Source organism: Tupaia chinensis, unplaced genomic scaffold, assembly GCF_000334495.1.
Source record: "Tupaia chinensis unplaced genomic scaffold, TupChi_1.0 Scaffold000361_2, whole genome shotgun sequence".
Taxonomy (NCBI): Eukaryota; Metazoa; Chordata; class Mammalia; order Scandentia; family Tupaiidae; genus Tupaia; species Tupaia belangeri.
The window spans coordinates 5,726,935-5,745,620 of NW_006159858.1; the positions used below are offsets into that span (position 1 = coordinate 5,726,935).

Sequence of the window (18,686 nt, forward strand, 5' to 3'; positions counted from 1 at the left end):
GAAGGCTGCCTCTGACTCCTCGTTCCCTTCAGCCCCTGCTGGCTCTGCTGGCACCCCTCCCCTTCCTGCTACTTCTGCATCTGCCCCTGCCCCTCTTGTTCCTGCTACTGTCCCATCCTCTACTGCCCCAGATGCTGCTGCTGGGGGTGCCCAGACCCTTGCTGATGGCTTCACCTCTCCAACTCCCCCTGTTGTTTCTTCCACTCCCCCTACAGGTGAGTATGGGCTTATTTATTGGCAGGGAGATCCAGTCGTCTGGTGGTTACTCTCTTTCCTGGAACTCCAGGTTCAGGATTTATCTGTCTCGTGTGGTTGAGTTTTATATTAATAAAAATATGAGGAATAATATATTAACTAGAAAGTGGCATTTGACCAAAGACTAGAATTGCCTGAGAAAATCAGGATAAAGTTTCTAATACACTTTTTCCAGTAGGGTTGCACAGATATACATTTTTTAATTGCTTGAATTTTATTTATTAAAGATGGGTGAATTTAGTAAGGAGCTACCTTCTATATGGTTTTGAGGCATTGTTATGAGAAATACTGTTTGTTAACAAGTTAAGGCAATAAAAAGAAAGGCCTATGACAATTCTAAGGTATATTTTGGAGGAGATATTGTTACAGATTGAAAGCCTTTGTAATTCTGTTATGACAGAATCTGTTATTTCTTATAGCAGTATTGGAATCTCAGACAATATTCTTTTAAAGAATTTCAGGTTTATTTAAGTTGACTTGTGTTTTAGTATTTTAAAACTGAAACCTTAAAAAATCTGTTTTGATGAGAGAAGAGATAAAACTCACTTGCTAGCAAATATATGTCAGAAAAGTTATGATACACTTTTGGATAGAAAAACATGAAAAAATGCGTCATGATTTTTTCTGGAGGGGTTTTTGCTATAGTGCGTATGCGCTTGCCAGAAAAACAGAGAGACAGGGAGACAGAAAGCGAGAAACCACCCCCCAGGGAGGAGGGCTATGCCACAATCCCTTCTCCATTCTCCTCTTGGGATTTTGGGCATACACGCACACATGCCTGGCGTGAGTTTAAGCCACTGGGTCCAGGAATCGAACCGTGGTCGACTCCATGGGAGTTCAGCAACATAGTCATTACGCTAACTGCTGGTCCCGTGTCGTGACTTTTTCAATGACCCAATATTTGTGCAGTTAGTATTGATGCTGGTTATTATTTTTTTTTAAAGTAATTACTTATTTTATTATTTATTTATTCATTCATTGATTTTTAAAATTTGATCAGAGAGAGACAGAGGGTGAGAGTGAGAGAGAGAGGAAGTGAGAAAGCAAGCCACCAGGTCCAGGACTCAAATCCTGGTTGGTCATGTGGGAGTGTCCAGCTCCTTAACCACCACGCCACCTGCTGGTCCCCATGCTGGTTATTGTCATGCAGGTTCTTCTCTGTTCTAAAAGTGTATGTGTTTGGAGACATACCACCTTAGCATTTAGCTTACAAGTAAAGAGTTCACAGAATATTGTTTTTCTTTATTGCAGTAACCAGATGTTAATATTTTTAAAAATTATTTTTATTTAATTTTATTTATTATTTTTTTAGTTTGATCAGAGATAGATACACACACACACACACACACACACACGTAAAAGAGATAGGGAGAGAAGGCAAGCCACCAGGTTTGGGACTCAAACCACAATCAGCCATGTGGGAGACTAGCACCTTAACCACCATACCACCTGCTCACCCCACAGATGTTTATATGTTAAAGGACTCTTAAAGTTAAAATGGTTTTTGACTGGTGTTTTATGGCTTAGCTTCTCTAATAGTACTTTTTTTTTTTTGGAGAGGTTTTTGCTATAGGGCGCATGCACTTGCCAGGAAGACAGAGAGAGAAAGAAACAGAAAGCAAGAAATCACCTCCCAGGGGGAATGGCCATGGTGCTGCAATCCTTTCTCCTTTCAGGATCTTGGGCACGCACGCACACGCGCACAGCGTGAGTTTAAACCACCGGGTCCGGGATGCAAACTGTGGTTGACTACGTGGGAGTCCAGTGACATAGCCATTATGCTAACTGCTGGTCCCTCTAATAGTACTTTAAAAGAAAAGCTTTCTGCAGTAGATAAATGAACATGTTCTTTGATCTGCAGAGATCTTTGTTGGGCCAGAATAGCTAGTTAAATGTGGGAATCTTGTTATGCTCCTGTAAATAGAGTATAAAATACGTCTTGAAATTGACTGATACCTTTTAAATAGCAGAAGTTCTTCATTTTGATTTAATCTAATTTATAAATATTGGGTTGTTGGAAAAGTCATGTATTTTTTTCTATGTTTCTATGCAAAAATGCCTCATGACTTTCCTGATGACTCAGTATTTTTTTTTATTTTGTGCTTTTGGTGTCATATCAAAGAGTAAGTTATAAAAATTTTGTCCTTTGTTTTCTTCTAGAAATATTTAGTTTTAGGTTTTATAGTTAGGGCTGTGATCATTTGCTGCAGGTTTTTTTTTTTTTTTTTTTTTTTTTTTACCCAAAACAAGATAAATCCTTCATTAAAAGTTACTATAGACCAAGCAGATGTTGTAGTGGTTATGTTCCTGAACTCCCACATGGTCAGCAATGGTTCAAGTCCTGGACTTGGCAACTTGAAACTAATGCCAGGCGTGTGTGTGTATGCCCAAGATCATCCCGAGAAGAGGATGGAGGAGAAGGAATTGAGGCATGGCCATCCTCCCTGGGGGATGAATGATTTTTGCTTTTTGTCTCTATGTCTCTCTGGTGAGCAAAAATCTCTCCTCCCCCCCAAATGTTAGAGTAGCGTCTATATTAGATAGTACCTTTGAATCACTGCAGACATACAATGTGAGATTTTGGACCAACTTTGTAAAGTTCATAATGGTGTTAATTATCAACTATTTTCAATTGATGATCTTAGGTTTGTATTATTTTTTAATAGAATCTATTTTTTAATAGATTAATTACCAAAAATCCATTATTATATTTGTATCTAGTAGTTCAAATGACTGAATGTGCTTTAGTCTTTTAAATAATTGCTTATTGTCCTGTGTGTTTACATTGTTATCCTGATTGCAGGGGTCTCTCCATTAACAGTAGATTATGTTTAAGATTCAGTGCTCAAAAATTTTATCCAATAGAATTGAATTTTAGGTTTTAATACATGTGTAAGAAGATTATATATTATAGCAACTCTTGAGTATTTTCATGATTTTCTTTATATGACTCCATATGGGACCAAGTTGATAAATATATGGATATATGGTCTTTCTTTTCTTTTCTTTTTTTTTTTTTTTGAGAGAGGTTTTTGCTATAGGGTGGGTGCACTCGCCAGAAAAGACAGACAGGGAGACAGAAAGTGAGAAATCACCCCCCAGGGGGGATGGCCACACTGCAGTCCCTTCTCTTGGAATTTTGGGCGTGTGCGTACACTCTCCCAGCGTGAGTTTTAAGCTACTGGGTCTGGGTCCCTAACCGTGGTTGGCCATGTGGGGGTTCAGCAATGTGTAACCATTATGCCATCTGCTGGTCCCTATATATGGTGTTTCTAAAGAGCAATTTTAGTTATGTAAGACCATTTTATAATTATAGATAAGGTGAAAGATTGGCAGAAGTGTTTTCATTTTCTCTTCACTTGTCCTCTTTCTTCCTCTCTTACTCTTGGTGTTTTTCTTTTTCTGCCTCCTTCCTCTTTGCCTTCTTTTCCCCTGTTTCTTCTGTTCTCTCATCTTCTTCCCTTTTTTGCCCCACTATCACTCTTCTCTTCCTCTTTTGTGATTCTTGCTGCTTCCTCCCCTGCTCTCTGCTCTCTCTTGCCTGCTGGAGTAATTCTCTTGTATGTCTCTGTGCTATTATTGATAGTACAGGGCCCTCAGCAGAATGGGTATAAGTGGGGTGAAGTCAAGGTAAAATGTAGAAACTGGATTGTGTTGGAACGTGGTGCACTAGGGAAGAGTAGTATCTCCATTCAGCTTTAGCTGTTGAAGAACTCTTGAGAGAGCAGAATGCAGTGAAATGGATGACAAATACAGATTCTGGGGTGATATTAAAAATTAGATATATTTTTATTCACGGTTTTCTTCATAATTACAAGTTTCCTAACTCTAGTTTGAAGATAAAATAATGAAGCTTTAAAGATGGGTACTTTTGAATAAAGATTATTTTTTATTTAGAACTATATTATTTGATCTTTTTAGTGAAATACTTTATTTTCCTGGAAACAAATTTCTTTTCTATCTTAGGTTTATTTTTATCATTACTCTTCTGAAATAAAATTGGGTCAAACATTTTTCTTTTGCTTTCATAAATGTATTTTTTCTCTTTTCTATGTGTGTGTTCTTTATTTTTTTAAGACAGGAGCCTGCTGTTCTAGATCTTTCTAAGTGCCTGTAGCTGAGACGAAAGACACATGCCAGCGATTTGGAACTCTCATGTGGCCTTGATCTGTTCAGTTGTAGCATTAGCAGGACAGGCCACTGTGACTGGGCCCCGGGTGTCATTCTACCTTGTTGAATTTAGTTTTCAGTGCTTATTAGCAGCACTGGGGGGAAGGAGGCATGAATTTAATTATGGTGATTTTGAAGCCCTCTCAAAAGATTAATTTATTAAAATCATAATGATAATCATCTATTTAGATAATGCTCTTAAAAATTTAATCATGTTTTTATTTGCTTTCCTGCTTTTGTATTTTGATATATCATGTCAGCTGAGCAATAACTGTCATCTTGCATTAGGATTTTTAGATAGCAGTTCAATGAGCTAAACATTGTTACTTTTAATAATCTTATTAAGATTTAGGCATTATATATAAAGTATTTAATTATCTGAGATAATTTTCTTTTAACAGCAGTTTGGTGTTCTGTTCCTTTTCCAGGTCATCCTGTTCAGTTCTACAGCATGAATAGGCCTGCCTCTCGCCATACTCCCCCAACAATAGGGGGCTCCTTGCCCTATAGACGCCCTCCTTCCATAACTTCACAAACAAGCCTTCAGAATCAGATGAATGGAGGACCTTTTTATAGCCAGAATCCAGGTTAGATTTTCTTTTGCATTCTACAGAATATATCTAATTAAATACCTTCAATTAACTAAAAACAAACAAACAAACAAAAAAAACCCTTTGATGACAAATATCTAGCATATAATGAGTGGTTAGTACTGTTGAATGTCTATAACAATGAGTGATTACTAGGTTGGTATATTGTGTCTTTCAGTTTTTTAAAAAAAGCAATACAATTTCCATGATTGAGCCAGCGCCTTAACCACCACGCCACTTGCCAGCCCCATTCTTGTTTTTTGTTTTTTGTTTTTTGTTTTTTTAAATATGGGGAAATTTCTTGTATTTTCTCAAGTAGCTAATTCCCTATTTTTTTTTTTTTTTTTTTTAGCGAGATTTTTGTTATAGGGCCTGTGCACTCTCTAGAGAGACAGACAGAAAGAAATCACCCCTCAGGGAGGATGACTATGCCACAGTCTCTTCTCCATTCTCCTCCCAGGATTTTAGGCACACAAACATGTGTGCCTGTTGTGAGTTTTAAGCTGCTGGTCTAGGACTTGAACTGCAGTTGACTACATGGGAGTTCAGTGACATAACCATTATGCCATCTGCTGGTCTTGCTAACTCCTGATTTAACAACATGATGCCAGATGTGTGTTCTTTGAGCCTTTTTTTTTTTTTTTTTTTTTTTGCAACTGGAGACTTATAGATGCATGCTCCTGAAGAAATGAGCTGCCAAGCTGGGATTCATGTGAATATAAATATAATGGGGTGAGGTATAAATGTAGCAATACAGTTAATGTGTTTGTTAATATATACTTTGGTTTGAGTTCAAAAAGGGTCATTATAGGGACCAGCCATTAGAGTAATGGCTGTGTCGCTGGACTCCCATGTAGTTGACCGCGGTTCAAGTCCCAGATCTGGAGGCTTAAAACTCAGCCGGGCGCTTGTATGTGCATGCCCAAGGTCCTGAAAGGAGAAGGGATTGCAGCATGGCCATCCCCCCCACTCACCCCGGGGGGTGATTTCTTGCTTTCTGTCTCTCTGTCTCTCTCTGTCTGTCTGGCAAGTGCATGCACCCTATAGCAAAAGAACCTCTCCCTGCCCCCCCTCAAAAAAAGGGTCATTATAGGGACCAGCAGGTGGCATGGTGGTTAAAGGCACTGGATTCCCACATGGCCAGCTGCAGTTCAAGTCCCAGACCTGGGGGCTTGCTTTCTCCCTTTCCCTTTTGCTCTCTCTCTGTCTCTCTCTGGTCAAATTAAAAAGCAATAATAACAAATGGAATTAAATAAGTAATTCTTTAAGAAGGGTCATTACAATAGAGGAATTAAAATAATGGAATATACAGTATAAGTACTAAGTTCTAGAAGTACAGTAGTTGTTTTCTAATGAAATTATTTCTGAAACAAGTATTGAAGTAACACTTTGATCAGGTCATAGCGGAAACACCTTTGTTTCTCATTACTTCTTAATATAATCCATCCAAAAAAATTAGGAATATCAGTTTATCATTCATCTTGCTAGCAGTGAGGAAGATCTTAGAAACATGCAGGGCTGATCATGAGTTAACAATCTTTAAGTAAAAATTTGAAGCAACTTGGTGATAAAGAAGAATATACTTTTATCTAGATGTATGCATTTGTACATATATTTACATACACATGTATGATCCTAATTTGGTAAGGAATTAGTAATGTAGCATCCTAAGGGTGTCAAGAGAAAATAGCCTATATTTTACTACTCAGTTTCTTACAAAAGAAGGCTTTTTAAAGAAATCTAATCATAAAATTGGTGAGAAATGTGACTATACAATTATATGAGATAGAAGTAATTCTGAATGGGTATACTCTTAGAAAAATGTGATTCTTGATGCAGCTAGACCTCACATGGCTTTGCAGTTCAAGTCCTGGACCTAGTGTCTTGACAAGAAACACACTTGGTGTATGTGTGTGTGTGTGTGTGTGTGTGTGTGTGTGCGTGCGTGTGCGTGCTAAAATCCTGAGAGAAGAATGGAGTAGAAAGGATGGTAGGGCTATCCTCCTGGGGGGTGCTTTCTCACTTTGCCTGTCTCTGTCTCTCTGGTGGGTAGGCATACCCTATAGCAAAAAACAAAACAAACAAAAATCCCAAAACCCAAAACCTCAAAACCTACTTCAATAATAATAATAAAAAAAAAAAGCAGAAGCCCGCAAATGGCGTGGTGGTTGGGGTGCTGGACTCCCACATGGCCAATCAGGGTTTGAGTCCTGGACCTGGCTACCTGTTTCCCACTTTCCCTCCCTCTCTGTCGAGTGTTTGTGACCTGTAGCAAATTGAAAAAATAATGATAAAAATTAAGTGAATAATTCTTTAAGAAAGGTGGTGAAAAACAGCACTGAGATGGTAATACTGCAGAAGCAAAGCCTCATCACACACTCTCTGTGACTACTAGTTTGCAGCATTGCTATCGGTCTGTAGAAGAATACAGATACAGTGGGCTTTAGCAGAGTAACTATCAGTAGCAAGATACTATTTTTGAATACTTATTTTAGGCAGTCTTAGAGTTTGTTAGGTAATATTTACTCTGTAGAGAAAAAAAGCAGTAGAAGAGCTGAAAAATGTAAATATAGTCTCAGATAATCAAAGCAAATAGACCCTTTATACTGACTGTTAAACACAAATTGTGTTTTTATGGGGCTAGCACGTGGCATGGTGGTTAAAGACTCTGGACTCCCACATGACTGACCATGGTTTGAGTCCTGAACTGGGTGGCTTGCTTTCTTACTTTCTCTGTGTCTCTGATCAAACTGGAAAATAATAATAAATGACGTTAAATTAAAAAATTAATTCTTAAAAAGAGTTTCTTCTGTCAGTTCTATTGATATATTTAAAGAAAACACACAAGTTGTGTTTTTAAACTGTACATATATTTTTAAAAAAGATTTATTTATTTTAAATTTTATTTATCATCATTATTCAATTTTGACCGGAGATATAATAGACTGAGAGAAAGGGAGATTGAGAAAGCAAGCTACCAGGTCCAGGACTCGAACCGTGGGTGGTCCAGCACCTTAACTACCACACCATCTGCCAGTCCCTAAGCTGTACATTTTAATCTGCTACTTTTTCTTGGCATAATGACATATGGTAACTTTATTATTTGAAAAGGAATAATAAAAAATGATCCAATTCCTTTAATCATCTGAGACTACAGGATTGATAGTTGTTTGGTAATCATGTTATTTTTTCCATCAGAAAAGCTCTTCTTATTGATTGGTTAATAAGTTCTCCTTTGAATATACTTACTCTAAAAACTACTTTTTTTTTTGTATATATGTGTATGGTGTTTTGACAGGTTCTTGTCCCTCCTACCCCCCATTTAAGAGAGATTTTTGCTATAGGGCACGTGCACTCACTGGAGAGACAGAGACAGAAAGCAAAAAATCACCCCTCAAGGGGAATGACCACACCGTGATCCCTTCTGCTCTTGGGATTTTAGCCTCGCACACACAAGCACCCAATATGAGTTTTAAGCTGCTGGGTCCAGGACTAGAACCACTGTCCACTACTTGGGAGTCCAGCAGACGTAACCATTACGCCATCTGGTAATTCCTCCACTGGTTCTTAATGTGTGGCAATCCTGCCTCAGCCTCCTGAGTAGCTGGGACTGTGGGCACAAGCCATTCGGTGTTTTTAGGGTGTACCAGGAATCCAACCTGGGACCTGGGTCTCACGTCATTTCAGCTTGCCGAGGAGCAGTGTCCAGCCCATACTACCACAACTGGGCTTAGGAGATACTCACTCTTAAACTGTAATTATTTTTCTCACTGGAATGTAAAATAGAAGGAAATAAACTTGAATGGGCTATCTTAAATATATATTACCTATAAAGGTGATGTTCTATAATGTTCTTTTTTTTTTTAAGAATTATTTTATTTGGGACCAGCAGTTGGCATAATGACTATGTTGCTGGACTCCCATGTGGTCGACTGTGGTTTAAGTCCCAGACCCCGTAGCTTAAACTCATGCCAGGCGTGTATGTGTACATGCATGCCCAAGATCCTGAGAGGAGAATGGAGGAGAAGGGATTGTGGTATGGCCATCCCCCATGGGTGGTGGGTGATTTCTTGCTTTCTGTCTCTCTGTCTCTCTCTCTCTCTTTCTGGTGAGCACATGTGCCCTATCGCAAAAACAACTTCTCCAATAAAAGAAACAAGAGAAAAGAATTCTTTTATTTAACTTTATTTATCTTAATTTGACCAGAAAGAGAGAGAGAAAGGGAGAGGGAGCGAGAGAAAGAGAGAAAAAGTGAGAAAGCAAGCCACCCGGTCTGGTACTTGAACCAATGGTCTGCCACATGGGAGTTCAGTGCCCTTAATCACCATGCCACCTGTTGGCCCCCTGTAATGGTTTTAAAAGTAGTATTCACAGTATTTATTTTGTCTAATTGTCTCAGAGTTCCTGTCAAGTGTGGAAATAAGATGTAAAAGCCTAATTTTATTTTTAAAAACTCTTTGTACATCTTAAACACCAAGTCTCAGATTATGCTTTGAAGGACTTTATAAGTAACCAGGATGGTGATGCTTAGAAAATCTGCATATTCTATTAGCACAGACATCCCCTTAGTTTGGTTTGCTTGGAAAACCTTTTACTGCTTATATTTAAGCGTAGCTCTGTGCACATACACACAGTTCTTACAGCTATTCAGCTTAAGATCGCTCTAGAAACTCCAGTTACTTGGTGAGCCTATCTTTTCACGTTAACTTCATTACTGTTTATTGTGGAAATAACAGTTACTGAATTGAAGTTTGGAGGTCATTTGGTGGTTATTTGGAAAGAATTTTGTCAGATGAGGAATCTTCTTAGCTACATGGAGTGAAAAGAAGTTTAAAAAGTCGCTTCCTGTTCTTGCCTATTTATGATATGCCTAGGACTCAACTGAATGCTGCAAACATTCACATTCTTTGTATCAGGCTCCAGTTTAGATTCTCCTAAAATTTTTCACGTTCAACACTAGGGAAGCAAATCTAATCTAAAATAGGCTGTTTTACTCTGGTTTACAAGTATTTGGTCAGATGAAATCTTACGTAGTTCAAGAAGAAAATGCCATGTTAAAGGTTTGCCTTGTGCAAAAAAAACTTCACTAGAATTTGGAGTGATCTTTGTAAATCCCAGATGGAATTGTATTTTTGAACATGCCCTAGACTACCTTTGAAATAAATCTAATTTATTATAATTAATTATGATTGAGGAACATCTGAGATTTTTCCCTGGCTGCTATTGATGGCTGCTTAAAATGACTATGAGTTCCAGATTTTTATGTTTAGAACTAGAAAAAGTATAAAGCATATTCATCTTAAGATTAATAAATGTTATAGATATATCTTAGATAATAAACATCTACACACTGCTGGAAATCAAGTACCTAAACATGCTTTTTTACAGCCAGGTATCAAAGGTTGTTCTTTATTTGGTAGAGAAACATGGCTGAAGTAGCAAGTTCCCTACTGTTCTGTTCCTGGGCAAGTAGGGATTGCACTTACGGGAGAAGAATGCGTCATCTTTTTCATGAGAATGTGCATGTAGTCTGTGCTTTTCTGTCATCTGCTAACTGCTGCCCTTTCTCAGTTTATTCCTGTTTTGTTTCTGCTACCTGCCTTGTTCATTGTTGTCTGTTTACCCTAAGTATTGGGAACAAGGTGCTGTGCCCATAGCAGTTGTTCCAGCCCTCTGAGTGGGAGACAAACATATCAGTCAAGGATTTACTGTCAAAAATGACGACTTTAGAGAAAAACCTAAAGAAAGGTACTGATATCTAGAGTTATACTGCTGTCCCCTGCATGAAGATTATCTGCTTAACTCTTGTCTAGATATGCTCTCCCTGCTTCTGTCCCTGCATCTAGGTATGTTCTCCCATGTTTCACACATGTTCTCCCGCATCTGTCACAGCATCAGCCTTCTCTCTACTGTGAACTGATAGCTCTTGTACTTTGTGATTTTTCACACAAATTCAACCCCCAAATTCTAGTTGCCTCCCATATTTATGCTGAAGTTACTTTCACAGATCTCATTTATTATATCGGTGTCTCCCTGAGCCACCTACCCACTAGCCCGTCCCTTTTCAGTACGCCCTGCTTAGGTTAATGTGGCTAACGGCACTGCCACCTTCATAGTTAGGAAAGCAAAAATTCCAAGAATCACTTTCATTTTTTTGCTCTTCTTTATATGCTAGCTAAATTGTTAGTTATCAAGTACTCTTTTTTTCCCACATAATTACTAAGTTTTCTTCTCATTTCTAGAACTGCCTTGATTTATTATATGCTAAGCCCTGGGTTAGGCTTTCCACAACTTTTTTTTGTTTTTGTTTTTTGCACACAGTCATGTGAAGTAGGTTGCTTTACCTCTTTTTCATATTTCGTTTATGGATGAGGCCCTAGTTGATTGACTCGATGTCCAAATAACAACGAAATGGGGGATCAGGGGTATGAGACTGAGTGAGTTTAAAATCTAGTATGTTTCCACTCTTAATCCTGGCATATAGGGGCTTTGCCTCATTCATGCCCCACACTCATCATTCTGGGATTTTGTTACTCTCTTGGGGTACTTCATGCTAGCCACATGAAAATATTTTCTGGTCCTGTAAAGTGATCATGCTGTTTTATGCCTCTAAGCCATCCCTCTGACTGGGTCCCATCATTCTAAACCTGTGTATGCTTGGTGAACTTCTTTTCTTCCTAGTACCTGCTGAGAGGTAATTTCTGTATACGTATCCTTACTCTCACCACCACTGCTACCACCTGCAGGAAAGTGCTACAGATATTGTAGGGTGAAGATTCTTATTTTTATCTTCTGTTCTCAAATAGAATGTGATGATCTTGGGAACAGATACACATTCATCTTTTTTTTTTAAAAGAATTATTTTATTTTAACTTTATTTATTTATTTTTATTTTTATTTGACCAGAGGGGGACAGAATGAAAGAGAGATTGAGAGAAGTGAGAAAAAAAGCTGTCAGGTCTGGGACTCAAACTGCGTTCAGCCCTGTGGGAGTCCACCACGCCACCCGCTGGGCCCCACATTCATCTTTTTAGTTTTATTAGTCTTCACTGTAATTTAGAACTAACACGGACATTATCTCTTTATAAGAAGAGGCATACTTATTCGAAACTACAACAGTAAAGTTAATCTTGGGAAGTTACTTTCTGCATACCTGGCTGCATTTATAGATGTTAAACATTTGCTGAAGGCTTACTAGTGCTAGTTACTATGCCAGCTATTTGAGATAGAGAGGAAGACATGTTGGTAAGAAGAGTGGACTGATTGAAATAAGGCCAGCTCTCTTCTGTATGTTCAAGAAAGAAATGTAGCAACGAGTCCAGATTATGAAAATTGTAATAATGCAGCACCTGACACTCAGGGAATGGTTTTGGTAACCGTTTCCTAGCTGAGTTCTTACCACATGCTAGGAAGTCAGTAAATATTTGTTTAATGAATGAAAAACCAATTAATTTTCTTGTTAATGAAGAAATATAAAGTAAAAATTTAGCATGTTGGGATATAATTTATTTTTTTCCTCCTGTATTGACAAACATTTAAGCTTGTAACTGTCAACATAAAGTTTAGAACACCAAATTATTCATGGTAATCTGCAGAAATGCTTCAAGAAGACATGGTGTTATAAATATGAAAAAAATTAATTGCCATTACATATTAGAGAAGACCTGTGTACAATAAATGGTTCCTGGTGTAATTTTTAATAGCATAACTAAAAACCCCCTAATACTTTGTTTTATGTGTTAATGAATATCCCATAAAAGGATATTCTTAAGCTAGCTTATAAAATGTTTGTGAATAGTGGTTTCCCTCCTTTATATGTTTGTTTTATTGTATTATCCTTTCCTTTTAATGTAACTCGCCCTTACCCCTTATCCTCCACACCTTTTTTGTTTTTACAGTATCTCTTGCTCCTCCTCCTCCCTCCATCCTACAGGTAACTCCTCAGTTACCTTTAATGGGATTTGTGGCCAGAGTCCAAGAAAATAGTAAGTTTATGTCTTCTTTATGCTGTAGATCAGATTATAGGCAAACAAATGTCATTTATATATGATTGACTGACTAGTCATTCATTTGCTAATACTTTGAATAGTTGAATATTAAGAACAAGTCACTGTATGAATGGCTAGTGGGGAATGATAAAAAGAATTAAGATGAAATTTTCTACTTTAAACAGCTTAACGTCTAGTCATGAAGCTAACACAAATAAATATAAAATAAGGCACATTGAAGAAAGGAAAGATCATAAATAACTGAGCTATTCTTTAGTTACCAGATATCCCAACTTTTTCTCTAGGTTTCTTAGACAAGTAGCAGTATATTTTCCTATCACTGAGGTTTTAGGGTTATTGTGGGTAGCCCAGGATCTTCTTTCAGTTCTGTGGTTAGAAAAGGAAAAGGGCCATGCCATGGTAGTAGGGCCCAGTGAACCAAGCTGCCAGTCTTGTCTCCCAAGATGATGCATAAATTGACAATGAATTTACCTAGGCTTGTGATCTGGACTGTAGAATCAGGTAACTAATTTTAGAGTCCCCTTGTGTCTTCTCCTCAGGAAATATTATGGAAGCTCAAAAGGCTCTGATGTCTACAAATCAGGAAGCCGGTAGATACAGGCTGTGGGATAGTCTTGCAGACAGTCTTTGTGAGGGGCCGAACAAACAAGGGTGGTGATGGGCACGGAACTCGAACTAGAGGAATTTCATTAATTAAAGATGTAATGTATATAATGTCATTAGGCCAGGGTAGTCCATCTTCTAAGAAGGACCGCCTCACTGGAGGGTAGAAATATTTGCAACCTTTTGCTTAGGATTCCTGCTTCTTTGGAAATGGGCACTGCCAATTCGGCAATGGTAAGCTCTACGAGAGCAGGGATTTTGCTGGTTTTGTTTGCTGGGTAGGTCCCCAGCACTTAGAAGTGCATCTGACACATAAGAGGCACTCATTCCCTCCTTTTTTGGTGATTCTATAGCTGACTAAAATGCTTCCTCTTTAGCAGCACATTCTTCTTTATTACATGTGTTTGTATTTTCATTGGTTATAATCCAGTCTCATTGACATGAGGACTCAGTTTCTCTTTCAGGTGCCTCTGCATCTGTATTTGCTGATTTCTGAAAATAGTTTGTTTACTCACTAATGTTTATTGGAAGGTACATGGTTTACCACACTGATTTCTCAGGTAGATTTCTTTTTTATTGTAGAGTGATTTTTGCTATAGGGTGCATGTGCTTACCAGAAAGACAGAGAGAGACAAAGAAACAGAAGGCAAGAAATCACCCCCCTCCCCCAAGGGGATGGCCATGTCGTAATCCCTTTTCCTTCATTTTCCTCTTGGGATTTTGGGCGTGCACGCACGTTGACCTGGCATGAATTTCAAGCCGACGTTTCTGATACTCAAACCGCAGTTGACTGTGTGAGAGTCCAGTGCCTTAACCACTACACCGGTTGCTGGCCCTGATTTCCCATGTTTTTAAATTCTGCTATTGAGGCCCACCATTCAGTGACTTGTGTGTGACCCACACAGCCTCTAGGAGAAAACAGCCTCTCAGCTCCTTTCAGCTGGGCCACTGTGTACACAACACAGATGTAGAGTATTCTTTTGCCAGGTTTGTAAAGTCAAATGTAGGATAGAGGTCACTGTTGCCTGCTCTTTTTCTATTTTCTGTGGAATCTAAATAGGGTAGGTTGGGCTAAGTAGAAAAGGGTTTAATCAGAGTACCAGAATCAGACTTTCCAGTGCTGGTTCCATTCTACATACTCATATAAGTTGGAAAGTCTAAGCATCATTACAGTAGATGAAAATTTTTCTCCCATCAAAAATTCAATTTAGTCACATTAGTGAAGATAGTCCCTTAATAATACTGCGGAAGTTGTTTCTGTTTTATTATTAGGATGAGTGTGTACCTAGGAGAATTCCACCAATCAGTTGCAGTTACTGTTCTATCTTATCTATCTGACAATTTAAATGTTTTAAATTTACATTAAATCACTGTACATATTTATGACATACAAAATGATTTTCCTCAGCATGAATACACTGCATTTTAGTCAAGCCATAGCACTACGATATATTCTTTGAGAGGATGTCATTCATTCTGAGCAGAGTGGTTCTAAGAAGCTTCAGGAGTAAAGGCCAGATCTTGAAATTAACATTAAAGACTAATCCATCAGTCAAATAACTGTTTGCATAGGAACTGAGAGGTTATTTTTCTTGCAAAAAACTAGATTTGAAAGTTAAATAGGATTTTATGAAACAAGATGTTTCATTAGTTTTTAACAGTCATTAGTGAAAGTTGCTAAGTTTGTATAAACATCAAAATGTTTCATGAACAGATCCCCTCAAAGGTACTTTTATTTAATATTACTGAAGTGCATGAGACGTAGAAATGTCTTAGGTAGATAATTGAAAACATTATAGCAGCACTACCTGTATATTTTAAAAGTCTGTTCCTAATTTGGCCACCCTATGGGGATAATCTTTAACATTACTTTCCATAGTCACATACTCTTCTCATATACAAAATGTATCAAATAAAAAGCATTGTGTGTGAGGTGTGTTGTGACCAATTTTACAGACAGAGTAGATCTTATACATTCAAGTGAATGTTACCTCTTCAAAACATTTATCTTGGAAAGATATATACCTTTTTTGGGGGGGGGGATTATTTTAGAAGATTCTCAGGTGTATTATTTTGAATGTACTCTATTGTAGCAGATATTTATTCTACATTAAGTTTGATGTTTGGAAGAAGTCTGAAGTCATTTGGAACCAGTTATAATGAACCATTTATACTGGGGTAAGAAGTACAGTTATGATCCTATTATTCTCCTTAAAGTCTTTCTATGGCTTACCTTTTGCTCTTTGATAGACTCCAGACAGCTATAGGACTCTTAGTCATCTTTAGCTTCCTCATGTCTCTGTCTACTGAATGATGGACAGTTCTTTGAAAGTTACCTGCTTTCTGACCTACCTACTTATTCTTGCTTTACATTTGACATGAAGTGTCTACTTCTTTACTATGCTGCCCGGACCGTTAATACTTACTCATCTTTCAGGTCTTAGGAAATCTTTCCTGACCCACATAAGAATTTTCATCTGTGCCATGTGTTCCCATAATATATTCTTCTTTATTACATGTGTTTGTATTTTCATTGGTTATAATCCAGTCTCATTGACATGAGGACTCAGTTTCTCTTTCAGGTGCCTCTGCATCTGTATTTGCTGATTTCTGAAAATAGTTTGTTTACTCACTAATGTTTATTGGAAGGTACATGGTTTACCACACTGATTTCTCAGGTAGATTTCTTTTTTATTGTAGAGTGATTTTTGCTATAGGGTGCATGTGCTTACCAGAAAGACAGAGAGAGACAAAGAAACAGAAGGCAAGAAATCACCCCCCTCCCCCAAGGGGATGGCCATGTCGTAATCCCTTTTCCTTCATTTTCCTCTTGGGATTTTGGGCGTGCACGCACGTTGACCTGGCATGAATTTCAAGCCGACGTTTCTGATACTCAAACCGCAGTTGACTGTGTGAGAGTCCAGTGCCTTAACCACTACACCGGTTGCTGGCCCTGATTTCCCATGTTTTTAAATTCTGCTATTGAGGCCCACCATTCAGTGACTTGTGTGTGACCCACACAGCCTCTAGGAGAAAACAGCCTCTCAGCTCCTTTCAGCTGGGCCACTGTGTACACAACACAGATGTAGAGTATTCTTTTGCCAGGTTTGTAAAGTCAAATGTAGGATAGAGGTCACTGTTGCCTGCTCTTTTTCTATTTTCTGTGGAATCTAAATAGGGTAGGTTGGGCTAAGTAGAAAAGGGTTTAATCAGAGTACCAGAATCAGACTTTCCAGTGCTGGTTCCATTCTACATACTCATATAAGTTGGAAAGTCTAAGCATCATTACAGTAGATGAAAATTTTTCTCCCATCAAAAATTCAATTTAGTCACATTAGTGAAGATAGTCCCTTAATAATACTGCGGAAGTTGTTTCTGTTTTATTATTAGGATGAGTGTGTACCTAGGAGAATTCCACCAATCAGTTGCAGTTACTGTTCTATCTTATCTATCTGACAATTTAAATGTTTTAAATTTACATTAAATCACTGTACATATTTATGACATACAAAATGATTTTCCTCAGCATGAATACACTGCATTTTAGTCAAGCCATAGCACTACGATATATTCTTTGAGAGGATGTCATTCATTCTGAGCAGAGTGGTTCTAAGAAGCTTCAGGAGTAAAGGCCAGATCTTGAAATTAACATTAAAGACTAATCCATCAGTCAAATAACTGTTTGCATAGGAACTGAGAGGTTATTTTTCTTGCAAAAAACTAGATTTGAAAGTTAAATAGGATTTTATGAAACAAGATGTTTCATTAGTTTTTAACAGTCATTAGTGAAAGTTGCTAAGTTTGTATAAACATCAAAATGTTTCATGAACAGATCCCCTCAAAGGTACTTTTATTTAATATTACTGAAGTGCATGAGACGTAGAAATGTCTTAGGTAGATAATTGAAAACATTATAGCAGCACTACCTGTATATTTTAAAAGTCTGTTCCTAATTTGGCCACCCTATGGGGATAATCTTTAACATTACTTTCCATAGTCACATACTCTTCTCATATACAAAATGTATCAAATAAAAAGCATTGTGTGTGAGGTGTGTTGTGACCAATTTTACAGACAGAGTAGATCTTATACATTCAAGTGAATGTTACCTCTTCAAAACATTTATCTTGGAAAGATATATACCTTTTTTGGGGGGGGGGATTATTTTAGAAGATTCTCAGGTGTATTATTTTGAATGTACTCTATTGTAGCAGATATTTATTCTACATTAAGTTTGATGTTTGGAAGAAGTCTGAAGTCATTTGGAACCAGTTATAATGAACCATTTATACTGGGGTAAGAAGTACAGTTATGATCCTATTATTCTCCTTAAAGTCTTTCTATGGCTTACCTTTTGCTCTTTGATAGACTCCAGACAGCTATAGGACTCTTAGTCATCTTTAGCTTCCTCATGTCTCTGTCTACTGAATGATGGACAGTTCTTTGAAAGTTACCTGCTTTCTGACCTACCTACTTATTCTTGCTTTACATTTGACATGAAGTGTCTACTTCTTTACTATGCTGCCCGGACCGTTAATACTTACTCATCTTTCAGGTCTTAGGAAATCTTTCCTGACCCACATAAGAATTTTCATCTGTGCCATGTGTTCCCATAATATCTTAAAGCACTTCTGCCCTTACTTGTAAATGGAAGTTTGGTTGTCCATGTCTCCGTGACTTGTCTACTCTTCTCTGTCAGTGCTCGGCATAGTACCTTGCCACAGTATGTTTTTAGTTGATGTTTCTGAATGAAGTTAATGTGTTTATCTCATCCCATAGTAGTGAAGTTTTTAAGATACCAGGCATTAGAGTTCAGATGCTCTTCCATTTACTTGCCATAGGACTACTTTCTCTTGGAAGCCAGCTTCTATAACTATAAAATGAGGATTAAAAATACCACCTCTCAAAGTAAAGATGAAATGAAAAAATGTTTCATAAAGTGCTAGCTGAGTAATTAGAACATTTTAAGTCAAAATGTTATGTTAATCTTATTTTTTAAAAAGAATTATTTTATTTAACTTTTTGTATGTATTTATTTATTTATTTATTTATTTATTTA

The 18,686-nt window shown here is 37.6% G+C and overlaps 1 protein-coding gene across 11 annotated transcripts in view; it reads left to right on the forward strand.

The window, feature by feature from the left end:
• Window positions 1-18,686, forward strand: part of ABI2 (abl interactor 2) — a 101,232-nt gene that overhangs the window by 66,861 nt on the left and 15,685 nt on the right. For 5 of the 11 annotated variants that reach the window (XM_006153064.3, XM_027773661.1, XM_006153070.3 and 2 more), the window contains 3 exons: window positions 33-215; window positions 4,854-5,012; window positions 12,914-13,000. In XM_006153064.3, the coding sequence (XP_006153126.1) occupies window positions 33-215; window positions 4,854-5,012; window positions 12,914-13,000 (429 nt within the window). The remainder of the gene's footprint in view (window positions 1-32; window positions 216-4,853; window positions 5,013-12,913; window positions 13,001-18,686) is intronic. The other 6 variants (XM_006153068.3, XM_006153069.3, XM_006153073.3 and 3 more) reach the window with 3 other exon arrangements.